Consider the following 21,780-nt stretch of genomic DNA (forward strand, 5'->3'; position numbering starts at 1 on the left):
GCCCGGCTGAGCTGGTGACTTGGATTTAACCTCTTGCAGAAACAGCCGGCTCTGCCCGAGGTGCCGGCGGGCAGACATCGGGCGCCCTGGAGCACGTGGGTTCCCCGTGGGTCCACCCAAGACCAGCAAGGGCACTATGAGGCCCAGGAACACAGAATACCAGCCAGAGTCAGGCTGAAATCGCCCAGATCTGGGGAGCAGCCGGGCCACCCCACCCTGAGATCCCAGCCTCAGTGGAGAAGCACCCCAGGGGGCAGCATGTGCACAGCATTTCACTTCCAACACCCTCTCCACAGGCAACAGCCATCTGCACCCCACAGAGTGAGGAGCCAAAGAACCAGGTAGATGCCCCCGGCTGGGGAGGCGGCGGGTCCAGGGCCTCATCCTGCTTGGCCACCAGCCAAGGGCACAAGAGCGGGCAGGTCTCACTGCTTGGGCCACGGTCACGGGGCAGGGGACTCACACTCAGCAAGGACGGGGCCCCACACCCTGCCCGTGGCGCCGAGAGCACTGTCCCCGGGAAAGGGAATGGCAGGGGGCCCTTGGCCGAGCTGCGTCCCCAGCCAGGGAGGACACTGAGGGTCCCAACAGGCCCTGCTCATGCAACTGGCCAAGGGTGAGCAAGCCGCGATGGCACTGGGGTCCAGGCAGGGGCCAGGCACGCATGCACAGGCACACCCACACACGTGCGCGTGCACACACATACCAACTCAGGCTGGAATCGGACAGAGAGGCTCAGCAGTTAACTGGGCTCAACCGCAGCCAGGCCTGGGCGGGCCCCACACAGGAAGGCGTCGGCACGCATTCTTTCCAGACTGTTCCTGGCCAGGCACTCTCCCATCCTGTATATCCACGTGGGGAAACATGGACTCAGCATCTGGCTTTGAATTCCTCTCTCTTCCCCGGGGCTTCCTAGCTGGACCTTCCAGCAGCCGGGATGAAATCAGCGGGACCGGGTGCCCCAGACCGAGCCACCGGGGTCGGGCGACTGCACCATTTGCTCCCATCCCAGGGGCGAGCAGGGGCCAGGGCACCTTCGGCCCAGGACATCCTGAAGCTCGGGCAGAGTAAGATGCCTGAGCACACGCACGTCCCCGCACGCTCCCAACGGCTTCGGGCACTGACCCACGTCGGCCTGTGCCCCCGTCAGCCCAAAAACGGCGACAACCACACCGCGGAACCACCACATGCTGCGACGGGGTGACAGGATCACCACCGTTTGAAGTGAATCTACTGTAAACGCAACAAGACAACTGTAGGAAGTCAGTGCGCGGGCCGAGCTGGCCAACAGGCAGCTCAAAGATGCGCCAGTGTGTTACGTCAAAAATAAAACACGTACCCAAGTTCTCGTGCCATTTGTACAACTCCTGCTGGTTTAATTTTCCAAACTAGGGGTTGTGGCACCCGATTCTCCCGCCTCACAGCTCCTTGGGTGTTCTAGTCCCCACCGCTCTCTTCCCTGTGAGGTGTCAGCTACGCAAAGGTCCGCTCTCCTGCCTCTGTTTTCGCGGCTCTGACAGGAAGACACGACAGTGTTGCTGATCGCTGCTTGCAGACGGGTGGGACAATCGGGGCCTGGGGGTAATTCCACTTAACTAGCCAGCACCCTGCGCCAGCCAGCTGCAGACGCTGCAGGGGAGACGGCGCCGCCCACTCTAAGTAGAAGATGGGGTGCAGCGTCCAAGCCTGCGGGTAGGGCAAGAGCAGCCAACCGGCTAATCTAGGCCACAAAGCCCTGCCGCTGGTGAAGCCGGCGCCGGAGCTGACCAGCTGATAGGCCACTTGACAATTTCTCATCCTGCCAAGTTGTGTGTGATTTCATCAAGCTAAAAAGAAAACCATATCGAATTGTCCCTGCATAGACTTTTAATTATAACAAACAGTATTCAAAAGTCCAAAGGAGCACCCTCAGATGGGGAGGCAGGCTGTGGCGGAGGCCCACCCTGTGAGCTGCCAACGGCACAGGCAGGGGGCCCTGGGGGCTGCCAGCCAGGTCTGGGGAGCTGGAGGGTGGCCCTCAGAAAGATCTCCCATCCCTGCCCCCGGCCCCGCAGCCCTGCCCTGAGCTGAGAAAAGGAGCCCTGTCAAAGCAAGGAGTTATCGGGGGAGGAACCAGTGTCATCGTGACAGTAGGCCAGACAGGCAGAGGCTGCAGTGATGCTGCCCAGCCAAGGACGACACAACCCCAGGGCCCGAGAGCGGCAGGAAGCCCCACCCTGGAGCCCCAAGGAAGCTATCTTGTGTCTGTGGCATCCAGAACGGTGAGAAGAAATGCCCAGTGCTCTAAGTCACACAGTTCCTGGTGGTTTGTCACCGTAGCCACTCACGGAAAGTGGGTCTGGGTGTGAGCTCAGCTGCCAAGAAGCTACTGAGCGGCACCCGCCCTCCCGCCCTGACCTCCTCGGCTGGTGCAGGGTCATGGCCCTCGCTGCAAAGCAGACCTCACCTGACGGTGGCCGGAGGAGCAAGGTTGCAGATCCTGAGTCTGGGGCTGCAGCGGGGAAGGGCTGGGGCCACCTGCTTCCTGGGAGACGCCCTGAGCCAGCTTCTGCTGAGCTCCTCTCCGACAGCGGAGGAGGCCCTGCCCTCGGAGCCCAGTCTGGGTGCCCGGGCCCGCTGCTGGTGAGCCCACCCCTCCCCGTGCGTGGGCTCTGTCTGTCCCTCCACTCCATAGCTGCAGCCCCCTCCCCAGTAACTAGGAAACCCCACGCCCCGGGGCAGGAAAGGGACTCACGGGAAGCCAGCCCATGTCTGTGCACGAGGGAGCCCCCCAGGGGCCTGGGGAGGCAGGGAGCAAGCAAGCCCATGGCCGTCTGTGGCCACCGCCCACCCGGCCCTGAGGAGTCCTGTCCACAGCCGAGACAGGAGGCATCAGAGCGGGACTTAGCCCGGGAACGGCGGAGGAACGGAGCCTGTCCCACGGGACAGGCAGCAGCTGGAGGGGACTCAGCTGTGACAGAAAAGGGTGACCAGTGGGACGTGAAAGCAGAGCGGCTGCTCCCCAAAGACAGCGCCCGCCAGGGACAGCCGCGAGGGGCAGGGCCTCCGCTCTCTTCTTAGAGCCACGCGTGTCTGCAGTTGCCTCGCAGTCAAGACGATCTCAAACCACAGTGTGGCGCAGAGAGCAAGACCTACACCGAGTGCTGGAGGGGAAGCTAGAGATGACCGTGCACATGCACCTGACAACTCCAGAACGTCCCGCCAGAAGACGCATGGATGAGAAAAGCCCACCCGCAAGAGCCGCATGAAAAAGCGGCCGTCTGTGAACACACCTCACAGGAACTGCTGAGGGGCTGAAGAGCCACATTTTAAAAACTACCCAAAACTCACTCCAGAAAGACACGTGAGCAGACGTGCGCCGGCTGACCCCAGGCTCGCGCCTGGTTCGCGGGTCCCGGGTTCTCTCTGAAGTCCCGTGGGAAAGCAACACGATCCCAACAAAACAGGGCGTTTTCTCTCTGGGGACACACTGAGCTCTTCCTGGAAAAACAGACCTGCGCGCGCTCGGGGGCACCAGGGAGCAGCCCGGCCAGCACCGGGACCGGGCCCCACCCAGCAGCCGCGAATAGAAGGGAAGTGGAGAAAGGCGGCTATAAATAGAGACGCGGCGGTGACAAAGCGGCCTCTTAAATCACAGTGGCACAGAAGGACTTTTTAATCAGCGGCGGTGGGACAGCTCACCGGCCACTGGAGAAAGATAAAATTAGATCCATCTCGCGCCACAAACGAGATCTGAACGTGAAAAATGAAAGGCCGGAGCGCGCGGGAGCGACGCGGGGGCGTTTCACGGCCACGCGGGCCCGCACAACCTCGTCGCTGACAGATCGACTGCATTAAAAAGTGTTTTACAACCCACACGACGCTGGAAACGTGTCTCCCCCAAATTCATAGGCTGAGACCCCACTCTCCAGGTGATGACGTCTGGGGCGCCGCGGGAGGGGGCGAAGGCTCCGGCAGGCAGGAGGGGCCACCACAGGGCCGGGGAGGCCACGCGTGGGCAGGACACAGGCCCCCACCAGAACCCTCAGCCAGGCCTTGACCTTGGACTCCCAGCCTCCGGAAGCGTGAGGAATGGAGGCCTGCGGCTCACGTCCCCCATATGTGGTATTTTCTTACAGCCCAGCCCGACGCGTGTGGCCAGTTAGGGGTGGGATGAAAAGACAGATGACATAACGGTGGGAAAATGTCCGCAGCAGGCGTCACAGAGGGCGAGACCCTTCATGTGCCTGCGTGTTTAACGCTGCGGGACAACGCAAACTCCTCGGTGGGCAGGGCCAGGACAGGGGATCAGACACACGGAGGCCGGCAATCATCATCACAGGAAGGCGATGAAAGCTCCACGCGCCTCTCATCGCCCACCAGAGCAGCGGGACTCAGAACCTGAAGACGGTGCGACGTGGGCCCAGGAGACCGCTTGGCGGCTTGAGAGGCCAGCGCCTCTGCAGGACAGAGGGCCTGGGCGCACCATCATTCTGTGACAGAAAATGCCAGGACTTCCCGGATCCCCAGACTCAGAGAGGGCATGGGCAAACGGGGGTCCACATGGGGGGGCGTGGGGACGGGCCGTGGGGGTGCAGACTGCAGATGGGTGGTGGCGGGGAGCCAGCGTGCACCAGCCCCAGGTCCAAGAGCCAAGCTGGGAGGTGTGGCCACGGCAGTCGGAAGCGGGCCCTGCAGGGGCAGCGGAGCCGGTGGCTGCCCAGCTGGGATGCAGAAGGGCAGAGATTGCCTTCAGCCAAGTCTGACTTTTAAAAGCACATTAGCGTTCCTAAAGAGTAAGATCACTGACGGGGGTGGGGAGGGGAAGTCACTGTAAAGCGGAAAGAGGACATAGGGCAGGCTGATGAGTAGCGTGACCAGGATGGAAGGCAGGGGCTGGGGACAGGCAGTCGGTCTGGCACTCAGTCCTGCTGGAATCACCCATCGCTGTCTTGCACTGGAGGCCCCAGGAAGCCTCCTGACAGCATGGCGGGCTGGCGGGACCCCATGCTCTCCATGGAGAGAGGGAGCCCTGCAGGACGGGCGGAGCCGAGGGGCCAGCGGAGCTCACCTCCCAGGCCACGCCATGCGTGGGTACATGTGTTAGGGGGAAAAGGATGTCCCAAAGCAAATTCCATATAGGCTTTGTGGACTCCACCCCCACCCCAGGCCAAAGCCAAAGACACTGGGAACTCCACATCCCATCACCACCCAAGGGAAGGTGGCTGGGACCTGAGGGTGGGGTTAAGCAGCCAGGTGGATAGAAAAGGCAGACACGTGGGCTTTGGGGATGCCCCATTTTTGGCTCCCCGCCAGCTCGCAGCGTCCGGCCAGCTCTGAGAGTGACTTTGGGTTTCCAGGTCGTCGGATCTGGTAGGACGCATTAAAGACTTTATTTCCCTATTTTCTCCCTGAGTTGTACATTTTCCTTATTTCCTTTCCTCTTGTAAATAAACCTTTTATTAACCCTTTTGTGTGTGTCTGTAGTGGGGTATTCATAAGTCCCTTTAAAGCGCGCGGGTGAGGACCCACAGCCAGGAACCCGTTTAATATCGGGGTTGCTCTATAACACATGGACGCATGTGTCTAAGGATGTGGGTACACGTATGCATGTGTATACAGTGTGTAAACATGTGTGAATCTGTGTGCATCTGTGCATGTATGTGCACTGTAGGCATGGGTGCGCTTTGTGTGTGCATGTGTGTACATGGGGCTGCATTATGAGTGCGTGTGCATGTGTTGCACGTGTGTTCCTGCGTGTGCCTGTGCACTGCATGCCTGTGTCTGCGTGTGTGCAGTGCATGTGTGTGCCTGCATGTGTGCGTGTGTTGTGCGAGTGGGGTGTGCACATGCATGTTTGTGGACACACATGTGCTCAGTGTGCATGGGCCTGTGTGTGCACGCGTTTCCTGGCTCCGCCCACTGCAGGGCTCAGCGGCGAGGCCCTCCGAGCAGCACCCCTAGCGTACCCGCTCTCAGAGGGCCCTGGGCCACCCACAGCCGAGCAGTCTGGGCACTGTCAGAGGCGCCCAAGGAGAGGCGTGACTGAGCAGGCGAGGAGGGTGGGGCGGGGGGGCCGGGCGGCGAGCATCAGCGCCGGATCATTACTCCTGACAAACGGCTGCGCTGACATGAACAGCAGGGGCGGGGCGGTCTGTGGGCTCTCGCTGAGCTACCTTCATAATTTTTCTGTAAATCTAAAACTTTTTCTAAAACAAAAAGTCTATTTGGAAAGAGGCAGGGCAGGCAGGCTGGTCACAGAGGCCGACTCCAGGCTGCGGGTGGCAGGGAGCCTGGCGTGAGGCCAGGACATAAGATTTCCCCAAAAAACACAGGACACAGGCTGAAGGGGCCACTGGCCAAGTGCGGGGCCACATGAACACTAAGCATCCAGGGCGGTCACACTCAGGCAGGAGCGAGAGCCCCTGCCGCCCAGCGGAGGTTGCCAGGGAAGGGGGGGGACCTGCACCGTGTGGGAGGATGCAGGAGCCCGGCGCCTGCATGCTGCCGGGGCGTCCAGGTGCTGCTCGGGGGGCACGTGGGCTCAGAATCCCCCACAAATGGTAACTCTACGTGGGGGCACCATACAGTATGGACCAGCAGGGAGGCACACGCGGACCCCACGTGCTGGGGGTGGGCTGCCTCCCTTAGGGGCCGCCCCAGGATGCTCAACCCCACTCCATGGGCCAAATGTCAGCAAGTCCGATCAGGGAACGTTCTCTCTGAAATGTCTGTAAAAGGAGGGGACTCTACTGCTGCAGACCAAGGACAAAGAAATCACAAAAGACAAAGAATGTCTGAGGCGCGGGAGCCGCGGACACTGGACGCACCGGACGGCGCTGGCGTTTCGGCGGAGGCGGGCGCGGCGCACACCTGGGATGCAGGGAGGAGAGGAAGCGGCTGGCTCGGCGCAGAGACCTTCCCCACAGCTGAGAAGGGCCCCTGAGCATCAGGGCCGGGCCGGGAGGCCGAATTTTATTCTCAGGCCGCTAAGGAAAATGTGTGTGTGAAGCTTCACACACACACACACACACACACGCACACGCACATGCACATGCACACACACATGCACAGGAAAATGGGAGGAAACCAGTGAACAAGAGCAAATACAGCCAATGGCCAGTGGCCAGAGTGGATCAACCTTTCCGGTACTTTCGCTCCTTGACTAAGTATGACATTATTTCCAAATAAAAAATTCCTAAAGAAAGGACATGGAGGGCCTCCCCGGGGCGCCGGCGGTTGAGCGCGGCACTGTGAAGCTGTCCGCAGCCTCTGCAGCGCGGGCTCGATCCCCGGCCAGGGAGCAACCCACAGGGCGCAGCAAACTCTCCTGTCTCCCCGCTGCTCCCCTCAGCAGTGGGTTTCATTCAATCCACCTGTTCTGTTCCCCGCGCTGTCTCTGGGGACTCCTCTCACCCTCCCGCACGTCTGGCCGGTACCCCAGCTCTTACATACATAAATAAATAAATCTTTTTTAAAAAAAAAAGAAAGAAATGACTTGCGGGTTCATTGCAGCATTGACCACCACAGCCAAGCGCTGGGGACAACCTGCGGCCCCACCCCGCCAAAGGCGAGGACAGCAAGGAGATGGGGTGCGGGCAGTGGGTGCTGCTGGCGGCAGGCCCAGGGGTACTGGCTGTAGACTCCTAGCCCCCAGCACTGTCAGAGAATAAATGTCATTTTAAACCAACATGTCAGGGACACTCTGTTAAGCAGACAAGACGTTAATGAAGTTCCTACAGACAGAAACCAAGCACCACCGCCAAGAGGCTGGAGGACAGGACAGGCAGAGGGGAGGGGCCTCGGGACCGCGGAGCTGGCGGTGTGGTGAGCGCACTAACCACGAGCCACCGCTGCGCAGAGGCCTCTGGGGGGGCGTCTCACTTCAAGAACAAACGCTCCCATGAGCCCTGAGTTCCTGGGCCCGCCCGGTCGAGAGACAGGCAAGCCCTGCTCTGGGTTTCAGCGGGCTGGCCGAGCCCCACCTCTAGTGGTCATCCGGGTCCCGGCCAGCACGCCCATCGAGCGTGCACCTGCACAGACCTGGTGCCTGAGATTCTGGCCGGGGCACGGACCTTCACAGCTGTCTCCCAAGCCCCCCGACCAGCTCGGGGTGTGAGCGGTGCAGGAGGCTGCTCTGGCGCTGCAGGGTGACATGCCCCCCCGGACTATGCCGGCGAGGGGAGACCGGGGCTCTAAGTGATGCGAGAGTTGAGGGAGCTGCCGCCAAACCAAAGGCGCCGTGAGTTATGCACCAATATGCTGAGCAATTACCGGGTGAGTAATGGACCGGGCCGGGCCTCCAGCTCATTCCCAAAGCTCTGAATTAACTACAGCACAGCCCTCTCCAGCTGGCTCCCCAAGTGCACAGCGAACAGGCCGGGGAGGAAGGGACAGTGACAGAAGCACCTTCACCTGTGACAGCGACAGTCACAGATCTTCTAAGAGACCAGCGCAGGAGCGCCAGCGCCCCGCTCAGGCAGAGCCGCGTGTGCTAAGCTACGGCCGCCAACCCCTCAGCGCTCTCTCTGCGAGTAAGAACAGAGCTTCACCCGCGGTCTTCAGGGCACTGCGGCCAGAAGACGGCCCTCGGGCACACCAACGCGCACGTGCTCGAAGGTGGGAAACAGTCACTCCGCAGAGCAGCCTCTACAGCCGCCACCCAGCTTTCACAGGGGAAGGAGTGGGCAGAAGGGGGCGCCTGGGCACAGCGCGGGCCGGCTGCACCGGCAGAGGCCGCGGCCTGGCAGCTCCATCAGTCTTGGCCGGAAGGCCTGACATGTGACTCTGAGCGTCGGGCATCAGGGTGCTGGCTTGTGGAGGGCTGTACCCCAGCCACCAGGTGGTCAATCCTAACAGCCCCTGACCCCCTCTATCAATTTCAATTTCAAGACTTCTCCGTCTTCCCACCTAAGCCAGCTGAGCAGCTGCGAACAAGTGGGGGTTGGCCTGCTGCGCCTGCGCATCGGGCCATGTCCTGCTCTGCCGATGCGGACGACACCGACAGGCGCCTGGACAAGGAGCTGCGGCGAGGCTGGGCTGCAGCGGGAGCCGGGAGAGCTGTCCCACCACGGAAACGCTGGTGGGTGCTCGAGGGAGAGCTTGCCTGCCCTTCATGGACCTGGGGTCCCAAAGAACCGAGCCAGGCCTCAGACGTGGGGGGCACAGAGACTTCCTCGGCAGTAATCAGGGAAGGACCTGGGGAGAAGGCGAGTGGGACCCACGGGGCAGCAGGACCTGGCGCCTACCTCGGAGCTCTGGAGTCGTGAAGGGCGGCCACCCCAGGAGGAGACTCAAGGGGTAAATCGTGGTTGATCTGGATCCATTTCAGCTCACATGGCGGCAGCTGCCCACCACAGCCATCACCCCCCCCCCCCCCGGGCCCAGCGGCAGTGGCGGTGCAGGTGTTCCCGGGGCGGCCTGCCCCCTGCATGTGCAGTCAGCATGGGCAGCAAGGACCCGGCCCCCTACCAGGGCTCTGTGCCCTGAGGGCTGGGCTGCTTCTGACCGAGGGGCAGCTCCCTGGGTGCGAGTCCCTGGGTGCCCTCCCCCTGCTGCTGCTGACGTGGATTCTAGGTGTGAAAAAGCTGGCGCCCTTTTCTCCCTTAGTTTGCCTCTTCTTCCACTTTCAAAAAGCAGACACTACAGAGTAAGACAATCAGAAGCAACCGCACAGGCGGGCAGCTTGGAAAGTGACTCTGCGTGCCAGGGCGGTGCGCAGGCGCGTTTCCACGCCTCGGGCTGGCCCGACCACACTCCTTTGAGCCTACAACACTCGAAAGTCAAAACATCAACAAGAAACACCACACCCTTTGGTAGGGAGTGATTTGATTTCCAGAGTTCCAATTATTACACAAATATCCAGCGTTCAACAGCAACCACAAAACCTCCCCTGGCATATAAAGAATGATGAAAACGTGATCCATTCAAAGGGAATAAATAGATCAATAGAAATCTAATGGCAGATACATGCTGGACAAAGACTTTAAACAAAGTGTCTTAAAGATGCTCAAAGAGCTAAAGGAATATGTGGAGAAACTCAAAATAGTGTATGAAAAAGATATCAAGGGGAAACCTAAAAAAACATTCTGGAACTAAAATGCAAAAATCCACGAGAGGGATCAAAAGCAGATGTGAGTCGCAGAAGAATCCGTGAACTTGAAGATAGGACAATGGAAATTATCAAGTTTGAGTAACAGAAAGAAATCAGGCTGAAGAAAGGCTGACAGAGCCTGAGGGACGTACGAGACGTCCCCAAGTGGGCCAACACACACATTGTGGGCGCCTCAGAAGGCCGAGTGTGAGACAAAGGGGCAGAGAGACTATTTCAAGGAATAGCGGTGTGGAAGCTCCAAATGTGAAGGGAGACGTGACGGCAGAAAAAGCCTGATGAAATTCTTGTAAGGCCCACACGGAGACATTGAAATCAAACCTCGCAGAGACAAAGGGATCGTCTCGAAAGTCACAAGAAGGAAGCAAGGGGACAGGTGCCATCAGGCCAGCAAGCTGCCTCCAAGTAATTCAGAGAGGTGGTGGCAGAGGGTGAGGGCCTGGCCGCGGCCCCCCCAGCTGAGGGCCAGGGGGCTCCTTTCACCGTCCAGTCGCTTTTCTCTAGGCCGGGTCCCCATCATAGAGAAGAAATGTAAGAAAGAGCGAGACTCGGCGGCCAGCTTCCAAGGACGCTCCATCAGGGAAGCGTCCACTCCCCCCGCGGCCCTGTGCTGGCCTGGCGGGGCCCCGCCCACGAGGGAGGCGCCCCGGAGCCCACGCCGCCGGTGCCCCAAGGCTGCTTTCTCCTCCGCCGTCTGGACCCATCCGTGCCGGGAATGCCTGATTCCACTTCAGCGCCCAACGCTCACCCCATTTTCATCGCTCCACACAGCAAGCAATTTGTGTGGAAAATCATTTCCTACACCGGAACATTTCCTTCCCAGATTACACTGAAGAAAGTGCACCAGATGACAGTAAAATGGAATCCAATATTCCATGTTAAGATAAACCTCCCCATCAAAAGGGACGGACGCGTCATGACACAGCGGTGTGCCGCGGGCCCGCCCGGCTGCAGCCGCTCAGCGAAGGGTTAAAGCGATGGAGGACACCTCAGCTTTGGCGTGCAGATCTCAGCATCGCAAGCAAATTCTAATTAACATCCTTGAGGGGACGTTATCTAAATGTAAATGAGGACGGCAGAGCCGGGTGCCCTACTGCCCGCAGCGGGGTGTGGAGCCAAGGCCACAGCTTCACCTGCGCGCAGCCCGGGACACACCTGAGCTGGGGTCTTCTCCCCCAGGAGAGACAAGCCCGTCCCTCTGCTGGTGCCCACCCCAGGCCCAGCGCCCACACAGCCAGGCGCTGTGCCCACATGGCACGTTAGCTGAAAGTTCTGGTCCTGAGGAACCACAGAGCGGGGAGCAGGGCCCCTGGGATGGCCGTGACCAGGCGCTCAGCAGTGACCAGTCTGTCCACCTGCCCAGGTGTCCATCCAAGGAATGTCGAGCTGCACGGGCCTGAGGTGCAGACGCGGGTGGTCAGCGGCTGCCGCCAGAGCCGATCAGAAAACAGACAGCACCCACGCGACAGCCCGCTCTTCACCCCAGGCTCACCCCAAGACCACCGCCAGCCCCCACCCCCCCACCAGCCGCGCGGCGACGCTGGCAGCCCAACCCCAGAGGGGGCTCGGAGCTGCTTTCATTTTAACTTCCTTATGAAACGGATACTCGCTTTCCCAGAAAGAGAGTGACCCTCACCCGCAGCGTGACCCGGACTTCCCAGAGAGCCCACCTCACAGGGCAGCCTGCCTCCGCGTCACAGCCCCCGCCAAGCGCTGTGAGGCCTTCCTCTCGCCATGATACAAACACACCTAAAGGGCACGATGAAACACTCCGCCACCTGCGCGGCCTCGAGCCCCACTGCGCTGACTGTGGCGTGAGACGTGGCTGAAACTGGCCTGTCGTCCAGAGGACCGCTGACTCCCTATTTCTGACCTAACGCTGTGAGCCGCAGGCGCCCGCGCTCCGACCACAACGCTGGAGGTGCTGGTGACGAGCTCGCCGGGCAGCAGGTGCTCGCGGGGGCACCGTCCCTGCTGTCGTCACATGCTGGCCATGCACACGGCCGTGGGGGCGCCCGCGGGAAGCCGGGCAGGCGCGGGAGCCGCAGGCTGCTCTTACGTTGCCGTAGGCTCCGACGGGGCCGTTAAACACGTACTCCAGCTGGAAGACGACGGCGAAGGCGGGGTGACAGACCATCTCGGGGAGTCGCAGGCGGCTCCTCAGGACCAGTGCCTGGTCTCCAGAGCTGGGTCAAAAACACAGAGCAGGATGGGTCAGCAGTGGCCCCTGGGGCCTGCGCCCACTGTCACCCCAGGACTGGTGCTGCTGGAACCCCAGGTCCCCGAGCTTTTCTCATGTTTGGCCCCCAGGGTCATTCCCCAAACCAGCGCCCCAATCAAGCACCTCAACTGCCAGGGCTGCACGGGAGAGTGGAGGACACAGCCAGGTCCAGGGAGGCTGCCCCCGCCTGGCGTCAGAGGAGAGGGGGAGCAAGGCAGTCCTCGAGGAGGTGGGGGGCTGGGGACCACCCTCTGCTTCTCTAAGCAGCCAGAAGCATCTGTGCTGCTTATTCCAAAGTAGTCACAGGACAGAAATGGCCTTTCCCAACCTCCCGGCCCTGAGGTCTGCAGCTAACGGGCACCCCACAGCAGGAGACAGCCCCGGCACGCACCCAACGGGCAGGGTGTCCCTAACGTCTCCACGCCCACCTGTGCCGTCATCCCGCGGGCAGGACTCCAGAGTGCAGGGCATACCTGGCCTTGGAAGAGGAGCTGGCTCTCCTGCTGAAGCTGGTGGACCGCGTCAGGGCCACCTCCATCTCGGGCACCAGCACCACGACCTGTGGCCTCTGCACGAAGCCCAGCCCGCTGTGCACCCCCACGTGCAGCCGCCGCTCCGTGATCTCCAGGCCGGCGCCATCCCGTGGGCCAGCTCCCTGCAGAGGCACAGGTCAGACAGGGTGAGCGTCCAGGCTGAGGGAAGGGAGAGGCCGCTGGGGAGGAGAAGCCGTAACAAACTGCAGGCCTTTCAGGAACAGCGGGGCTTGATGCACAAGTCCAAGCAAGGGACAGAGATGGGCCCCCGGAGCCCAGCGGCCTGGGCATCTTCTGGGTAGTTCGGGTTTCCTCACACAGCAGGACACCCCCTTAGGTGGGGAGTCACCAAACTCTAGTTCTTGATTCCCAAAAATGAGCTGACAGTTCTCAAGACGCAGCAAACAGGCAGCCAGGCCCATGGGCTCTCCCACAGGACCCAGGCTCCTCGGTGGAGGGCTCCCGCCCCGCCCCGGCCTGCCCGGCCGAGGCTGGGGTCTCTGGGGGCAGAATCAACACTTTCCCTCCCCCAGGCCCAGGCCCCGAGACTGGAGGCGAGAGGGCGCAGGAGCGTGCTGGGGCATCGCATCAGACGCCAATGGCGGGTCTGCCCAAGTGCGCGCTGGGTGAAAGCGTCTCCTCTTGACAGAGCCGCGCAGGCGGCCCACAGCCGGCCAGACACCCTCGCGCTGTTGTTGTTTATTAAGTTATGTGATCGCTGCACAGTGATCCCTGAATTTTCAAGTTTCCTCCATCACCCATGAATCAAGCTGAACGGACCCAAGTGCAGCTGTTATTAGCCGCTGGGTAATGAAAATAAGACGGCGGAGATAAGTGAGTGTCTGTCAGCGGGGGAGGAACAAGAATTCAAAGATAATAAAGCACGTAATAAAGTGATTTTTATGGGACGTATAAAACGCAACAGCGATACTCTCACAGCGCCGCTGCCTCGCTGAGCAGGAAGAGCACAGCGCGGCGCCCCGGAAGCCAGGCCGCGGCTCGGGCCCGCTCTGCCCGGCGCCTGCCCCGCACCAGCCGCGGCACGTGGGGCTGCACTTTCGAGGATGGGAAAAGAACAAAAAGTTCATCTCATTCGCGCACTCAGGTGTGCGTGTGGGGGGAGGGGTGTGTGAGTGTGGCGTGTGTATATTTGAGTGTGTTATGTGTATATGTATATCTGAGTGTGTTGCATGTGTATCTGAGTGTTGTGCAAGTGTATTTGAATATGTTGTATGTTGAATATGTTGAATGTGTCTGAGTGTGTTGTGTGTGTATTTGAGTGTGTTGTGTGTCTGAGTGTGTGTTATTTGAGTGTGGTGTGTGAGTGCACTTTTGAATGTGGTGCATGTGTGCTTTACTGTGTTGTGTGTGTTGTGCGCGTATTTGAGTGTGTTGTATTTGTGTGTGTTGTGCGCGTATTTGAGTGTGTTGTATTTGTGTGTGTTGTGTGTGTATTTGAGTGTGTTGTATTTGTGTGTGTTGTGTGTTGTATTTGAGTGTGTTGTGTGTGAGTGTATTTAAGTGTGTTGTGTGTGTGAGTGAGTGTGTGTGTGTGTGTGTGTGTGTGTGTGTGAGATGAATAATTTGCCGACTTCCCGGACCATGAGGATGGGCACCAGCTGATTCAATCATTGGCTTTCACAACAAGTAAATATTGAAGACCTACTACGTGCTGGCACCGGTTTATGCCCCTTGGGGGGGAGGCAGGGGGCCTGAGCCCCTGGTGTGGTACTCAGGGGCCCGGCGGTGAGCCAGGGAGGGACAATGAACGACCAGGAGACCAGGTGCCCACAGAGGGATCACACCTGGAGAAAGGAAGGTGAGGCCTAGACCGCGAGCCTGGTGGTGGCAAGTGGCCAGCTGGGCGGCCAGGTCTGCAGGGCACCTGAAGCCACCCCAGAGGAAGTCACAGCTGTGGTTTGAGGACGGGGTCACGACCCCCAAGGGGCGGCCTCCACGCACAGGTGGGGTTCAGGAGCTCGCCCAGAAGCAGAGCCAGCATCAGGCCAGGGCCCCCGCAGCGAGCTCTTCGGGACAAGGGGACAGCAGCTTCCGGGCAGCCCCTGAGGATGAGCCAAGCGTCCTCACGATGTTATTTGTAAAAGTGGATTCTCTGACAGACTTCCCAACGCTCCCTTGGGGAGTTAACTTACTTTTCCACAAGGCGTGTTTTTAGCAAGTCAGAACCGCTGCTAGTTGTATCTCGGGGACAGGCCCTCTGCCACTGTCACGCTGGGAGCACAGGCTGAGGCGTCCCTCCACCGCACCAAAGGGGGAGACAGGACGGCATCCCCAGCGCTGGGACCCAGCCCGAGACCCCAGAGTACCTCCCGGAGGTGGTCACTGGCGAGGAGTCCCAGCAGCTCCTCCTCAAACTTCTCCAGGGAGGGGTAGAGCGTGAAGGATAAGGCGTCCACGTGCCCCGTGACGGGCTTCTGCAGGCGAGGCTTGCGGAGGGCGTCCCCTGGAATGAGAGGGTGAGTCGTGGGAGGCGGCGGTGGGGCCACCGCAGGACAAAGCAGGGCGGCACAACAGTGACTGTCCCCTGGGCCCAGGCGCCCCCTCCCCCGGGGCACCCTTCAGAACTCGGTGGTTCAGTGACGGTGGATCCCAGGATGCTGACGGCCGTCCCTGGTGGGCCTCCCCTGGCCGCCTGCCGCCCCCTAACCAGAGCACTCAGCATGGCGCCCCCAACACACTGGTTTCCATCGAACCGCTGGGTACATGGCAGTAGCTCACCCATCCGGAGAGGGGGCCGTTCCTGCACACGCCCACACCGGGGTGCCACAGACCGGGCTGAGGGAAGCCGCCCAGGGCTGCCCCCACTCACACCAGACGGCAAGAACCATCACGTTCACGGGACAGAAGCAGAGGGGCCAGGGCCAGGACGGCTGAGTGTTGGTTTGGGTGATGATGAGAACGTTCTGGAATGCACGTGGAGCTCCAGAGGCGGGCGTGCCTATTGCTACCAAAGCCCACGGGGCAGGCGTTAAGAGCCATCTCTGTTCTGCTCGACCACACTGGGGAGCAGCGCCAAGCACGGCCCTGGCGGGAAGCACAGTGACGGGGGCCTGCTGGCAGCGGTCATCAGGTCCAAGCTGCTCCCCAGAAGGCCGGCGGCGGCCCTGCTCCAGGTTGGACTGGACAAGACACTCATGTGTCCTCACCTCCTGCCCCCAGGCTGATCTGGGGCACAGCAAGGCCCTGCCCCACTGTCCCGGGGGGGCCCGTGCCTGGAGGTGGGCTGCGTGCGCATGCAGGTGAGAGGCCCACCTGTGTCCCCGGGAGCGGGCAGGAAGCCGGGGGTGAGCTGCAGGCCAGACACCAGCAGGTTCTCGGGCAGCAGGTGGAGGGCGGGCTCCAGCGCCGGGTGTGGCTTCAGGCTGTACTGCAGGCGGCAGCCCTCCACGAGCCGCATGTGCTTGCTCTCTGCGAAGGAGACCCGGGGGCAATGGACCAGAGGCGCCTGTGCCAAAGCACCGACCCGCCAAGGATGTAGGAAGGAACCCACTAGCAGGACGCGCGCTTTTCTGGGGAGAAGGGAACGGCTCTGCCAGCTCAGCCACGAAGTGGAAAGTCCATCTTGATGACTCCCCGGAAAAGTCACAGCAAGAAGCACTGGTTTTCGGGGGGCTAGAGGACACCCCACACACACCTGCCTCCTGCATCCCAGTGTTCACACCCCTCCAGCCCGGGGAGCAGGCAGTCCCTGGGCAGCAGCCTCAAGACAGCCCCGTGGTGGGGGGAGGGTGCGTTCTGCGGTGACAGCCGGCACTCAGGTTTCCTGTTGGGGCCAGTGGCCAGCAAGGAGGCCCCACGTCCCCCAGCAGCGGAACTGGGACCCAGGGAAGGAGGCCGCCAGCCTCGCCCCACCCATCTGAGCCTCTCAGGCCGTGGCTCCAAGCCTTGGAACTACATCATCATGAACCACGTCAACAGCCCAGGGCAGGTTTTGCCCAAATCTATGAAATAAAAGCACTAAAGCTGGGAAAGGTTTTCTCTGAGATGCCAAGACCAGGCTAAAAGCGGCTGATGAGGACAGGGGCGGGGGGCGGGGGGGGTGGAAACGTGGACCCGAGATGCTTACGTTCCACGGGGTCCTGGAGAAGCGGGTGCAGCAAGGCCCTGGGGGTGCCATGGTACAGCCTCAGCCTGCAAGACAAGGCCCACAATGCCACGTCAGCCACGGCTCTGGCGTGGGGCACCAGATGCCAGGACACTACTACAAGGAGGGGGAAGGTCACACCCCCTGCCCGAGCCCCCTGCACTCATGGCCCCGGCCTCTAGCAGCCCACCCCACGGGACCTGGTCCCAACGCCAGGGCCCCAACACCCCGAGGGGCCAAGGCCAAGTCAGAAAGGCCCCGGGTGTGTATCCAGAGCCACTGTGGGGGGGCTGCCCCCCAGGGGATGTTGGGCAAGCTCCAAAGGCATGTGGGGCCATCACACTGAGAGGGACAGAGCCCAGGGCACTGCCAGCCCCATGGAAGGTGCCCCAGGGACCGCTGACCCCAAGGAACGTGAGCCCCCACAGGCCAAGGGCCCCCCCGCGCTCAGCCATTGGTCTGTCCGGCTCATGGACACACGCCCACGCCCCGCACAGGCCCCTACCCTGCGGCGTCATAACACCCCAGCCTGGCACATGCTCCATCCTCCCGCACCCCAGTGTAAGCCCCAGGCCCGCCCACCCAGCTATAGCCCAGCACCGCAGCCGAGGCGCAGGCTCCGTCCACCCAGACACCTCAAGCTGCTGATGCCGAGCCAGGCCCCGCAGGCGCTGGCGTGAGCAGGGACAGCAAGGGGACAGACCACGGGCCGGCCCGTTTCAGGAGAACGCGCGGGAGAGGCGCCAACCCACAGGGGCAGCCGGTACCATTTGTCCTGGGAAGCTGAGGTGGGAGACGCGGGCTCGGCGCTGAAGAGCCGGAGAATGCCGAACCCACACGACAAGGGCTGCAGGGTCCCGTCCCGCTTCTTGCCTCGGGCGACCACTTCCACCACAGCCACGATGTTCGGGTGGTTCAGGGACGTGTGAAAATACAGGGGCTGCGGGCAGAGAGAGAGGGGGCGGCTCAGGCCCGCGAGGGGACGGTGGGACGCGCCAATCTGCAGGAGGACGCCGCGGGGGCCGCCCTGTCCAGCCCCACCCATGTCTTCCCGTCACATGCCCCTCGGAGACCCTCCGGGGAGGGGAGAGGGCAGGGCGCCCTCGGGTTGGCAGCCGGGGTCCTGCTTTCACCCCAGTGCCCAACACCCAGGCACAGCCGCTGCTTCTGCTCCAGACTCCCCCCGCGCCCGAGATGCCGGAGGGCTCCAGGGCCCTCCGGAGGAGGAGAAGCAGAGGTGCTGAGCCCGCCCAGCCAGCGGGACCCCCCTGAGCCCGCTGGAGGCCCAAGTCCCTGGAGCCACAGGTGTCACTGAGCCCCGTGACCTCCCACGCCAGCCCGGGAGGGGCCGCTGAGCTTGTCCAAGCTAACAGGCTCCCTTGAGTTCTCGGCGCCGTGAATCATCCCCAGCTCAGAACAAAACTAGCGCTGGTTATGGTGACCACCACCTGGAGGCCACTTTAGGACAAGCACTTGGGGAGTAAAGGCGCGCGGGACTACTCCAATCGCTCTCCAAAGGGTTCTCCCATGTGCTGCCCCCGCCCCCACCCCGTGCCCCCATCTCACCGGGGCCACCCCGGAGGACAGGCCACCCAGCAGGGCGAGGGCGCCCACTCCCCGGGGGGGACAAGCCACCTCCCTTGCTGCTGTTGCTTTTTGATGTCACTAAATGGAAAGCGGCTGCTTCAACCTGAAAGCAGCAAACGCGGACGCGGAAGACCGGCTGGGGCACCGACCGCATCTGGTCCCCAGAGTCCGGCGTGACACCAAGCAGTGGCTCGGGGCTCAGGCGGGCCTCTGACACCCGACATCCACGCGGGGGGAGCAAGGCCCGGGTGTAGGGTGCCGGCCGAGCTCCAGGCCCCCCGCCAGGGCGGAGAGAGGTGAGGCAGGCCTGGCTGAGCCGCTGCTGCGAAACTGCAGGTGGAGCAGCCCCCCAGGAACGAGTCCTTCCCATGGTGTCACCCAGAAAGCATTTACTGTAATCACAGACTGTCAGCCCGGGATAACAGAGAGACACATTAAAACATCAGCCATGCGATATAAATCGTTATTCTATTATCCTTTATTGCAAAATGATGAAATAATGACCACTTACAGCTGACAGGTGGTTGGACCAGGAGAGAATTATGCTTCTGCTTCCGAGACTCAAGAAGCGTTTTCAAAAACCCCGCTGTAAAGCCGAGTTTGTCACCAACGCACCTTTTTTATTTATGCCTGCGCCCGGGGGCGCCCTCAGCGCGTTTCCTCCCGGCAGTAAAGCAGACATTTTAGTAGCAATCGCCCCCTGGCTGAGGGTCACCTTGAAACTGCTATGAAGGCCGAGGGACCGGCTGCCAGGGGCAGGCCCCAAGTGCCCACTGACCGGGTAGCCACTGTCTCACCCTTTCTTTTGCCACCAAAAAGGATCGCTCCAAAAGTGACGCCCACAGCCCAGAGCCATCCTCCTGGCCTCCGACCCCACTGCAACCGGGGTGGGGCGCTGGGGTGCAGTGGTTGTCCGAGTCATGACCGTGCTCTTTCCCGAAGCCACACCAACCCCAGGGAGGGGACAGCACCACCCTTAGGACGGCTAAGGCATCCTTAGCAGAAGCAGGGGACGGGGTGGGGGCTGCAGGTGCAGAGGGAGGCCTGTGCCCCAGGCCACGGCCTAGCGCCCAGCTCCAGGGGCCCCGGCCGCTGCTACCTTTTCCGCTGCACTCTGCTGAGCAGAGCCGCGAGCCAGCCCTTCAGACTAAAGGACATTTAATTAACGCCACAATCCACGACGAGAGGAGCCTCCTATACATCAGCCGAAACCGCATGATTAAAAGTTCGAGTCAAGCCCATCACATTACCGGCAGGAGAAGGCACTCGAGACGGAGCAGGGGGGCTCTCTTTCACCCCACATCACATCTCACGCCTCCACATTTGACGAGTTTCCTCCCCGACAGGATAAACAGATTAATAAATCATTGAAATGCTCCTGTCTTAATGCCTTCATCTTCAAAAACACAGACACCATTTTGCCTCAGGCCCTAGTCTCCATTTTTCACCAGCGATGACAGAATCGAAATTGGGCCTCTGGTGATGTGCCTGTACGGGGAGGCTACAGCCCGCATTCCCCTCACCCACCGCTCCCCGCCTGCCCTGAGCGGCACCCATGGGCAGCGAGGAAATTAAGGCAGCACTTCCAGACGGTGCTGTTTGAGACAAACCTTTAAGAGAACGTTTTAGGGAGTCAAAGGGCTCCCGAATAATCCGTGCAGCGTCCACCTGCCAGCTCACCCCAGGTGAGGTTCGGGCAGTCTCCTGGGGAGACCGAGCACCCCAAACCCAAGAATGCTGCTAAGCAAGCTCTCCTCCAGGAAAGCCAACATCTGGAACCCCAAAATCATCATCCCCCCCATCCAGGGCAGAGGCCCCAATCACCCACAGTGGAACAGCACAAGGCTGGTGGGAAGTGCCAGGCCCAGGTGTGGCGACGTGGTGCCGGAGGAGGCCCTGTCGCTGAACAGCCCAGCCAGCACCCAAGGCCCAGCCAGCACCCAAGGCCCAGGACCCAGCGGCCCAGGCAGCTCCTCAACTTTCCAAGAAGGACAAGCCCGGCCCCCTAACTGACCCCCACCCCAGGCTGAGGCCCCCACAAGCAGTGACAAACACTCACAATAGAGGGTTGGCCTCATGGTCCCCACCAGCGGGAGACGACCCTCAGGGCAGAGGTCACCTAGACACTCTCACCCCGCTTCTGCCCATCATCCCCAGGAGTGGGCTGTGGAGCACAAGAGGGAGGGACATGCCGAGGACGGTGGCGGGAGCAGCCCTGGGCCGGCGGGACACCGTGGCACAACTCCCCAGCGTGAAGGGGTTTCCCCAGGCCACGTGTTTCCCCCGGTAGGGCCGAGCGGCCAAGCGGCGGTGCACAGTCCAGAGCCAGGGACTGGGACGGGCTTCCGGAATGTCCCTGGGATGAGACGGGGTCCAGACAGCCCCACCTGCCTGACAGGGGCGACTCTGCTGCAGAACGTCTGGTCAGGGGAGGGGCCCCGGGGGTCTCGACGGGGCAGCTGCTGTGCCGGGCCCATGAGCCGGGCGAGGGGGCTGGGGATCGCGTGGCCGGCCAGCGCGTCTGTGTCCAGGTGCTCCACGGGGACTGCTGCCCGGTCACCCTCGTCACATGCTGCAGCAGGACAGACGAGGCTGTCGCGGGGCAGCTGAGCGTGGTGAGTTAAGGAGAGGTCATCGGGGAGAACACGTCCACCTCAGAGAGAAAACGCGGCCTGCACGGTGCCTTGGGCTCCCCGATTACCTTATAAAGCTGCTTTCGAGAGGCTGAATGAATTGTTAACCATCTCAGCGGAAGGGGAGGGCGCGTCCTCTCCACCCAGGGTCTGGGAGGGGAGCAGGGCTGGCTGTGCCAGGCGGAGGGAGGTGGGTGCTGAGCCCAGTGGGGACGGGAGCCGGGAACTCGCCACCACACAGCTCACAATTCAGGTTCAAGGAGACTGCACTCCGCAGAGCCCCCTCCGGACACTGAGGGGGACAGGTGTCGCGGGCTGAGCACCCCTGGCAGCCCAGTGCGCCCTGGACAAGGAGCTGGGTTTAAGTCCACACCCAGGCTCACAGCCCTGCAGACTCGAGCACTGCAGCCTCAAGCCGGTCACCCCAGTCCACTGCTGATGGGCAAACCAAGAGGACAGTGGAATCGGGAAAGATCTCTGCCAGTTTCCAGAATCACTCCCCAAGCATTCTTTCGCTCAGCGTCTGTGTCTGCTTCAGGCGCACATGGGGAAGGGAGCACTTTAGTGCACCAAACTTGCACAAAACCCATTTTCCTGTGGCCTGGGGGGGA

General features: G+C 61.5%; 1 protein-coding gene across 1 annotated transcript in view; it reads right to left on the reverse strand.

Moving 5' to 3' along the window:
- The window catches only part of NPHP4 (nephrocystin 4), a gene marked incomplete at both ends in the record, with an annotated part of 66,156 nt that overhangs the window by 38,088 nt on the left and 6,288 nt on the right, over nucleotides 1-21,780 (reverse strand). Inside the window, 6 exons of the mRNA XM_084244049.1 lie at nucleotides 12,150-12,276; nucleotides 12,785-12,966; nucleotides 15,172-15,308; nucleotides 16,118-16,273; nucleotides 16,932-16,996; nucleotides 17,717-17,889. Of these exons, the coding sequence (XP_084100175.1) occupies nucleotides 12,150-12,276; nucleotides 12,785-12,966; nucleotides 15,172-15,308; nucleotides 16,118-16,273; nucleotides 16,932-16,996; nucleotides 17,717-17,889 (840 nt within the window). The remainder of the gene's footprint in view (nucleotides 1-12,149; nucleotides 12,277-12,784; nucleotides 12,967-15,171; nucleotides 15,309-16,117; nucleotides 16,274-16,931; nucleotides 16,997-17,716; nucleotides 17,890-21,780) is intronic.

The sequence above is a fragment of the Talpa europaea genome, assembly GCF_964194135.1.
Source record: "Talpa europaea genome assembly, chromosome: 9".
Lineage (NCBI taxonomy): Eukaryota > Metazoa > Chordata > Mammalia > Eulipotyphla > Talpidae > Talpa > Talpa europaea.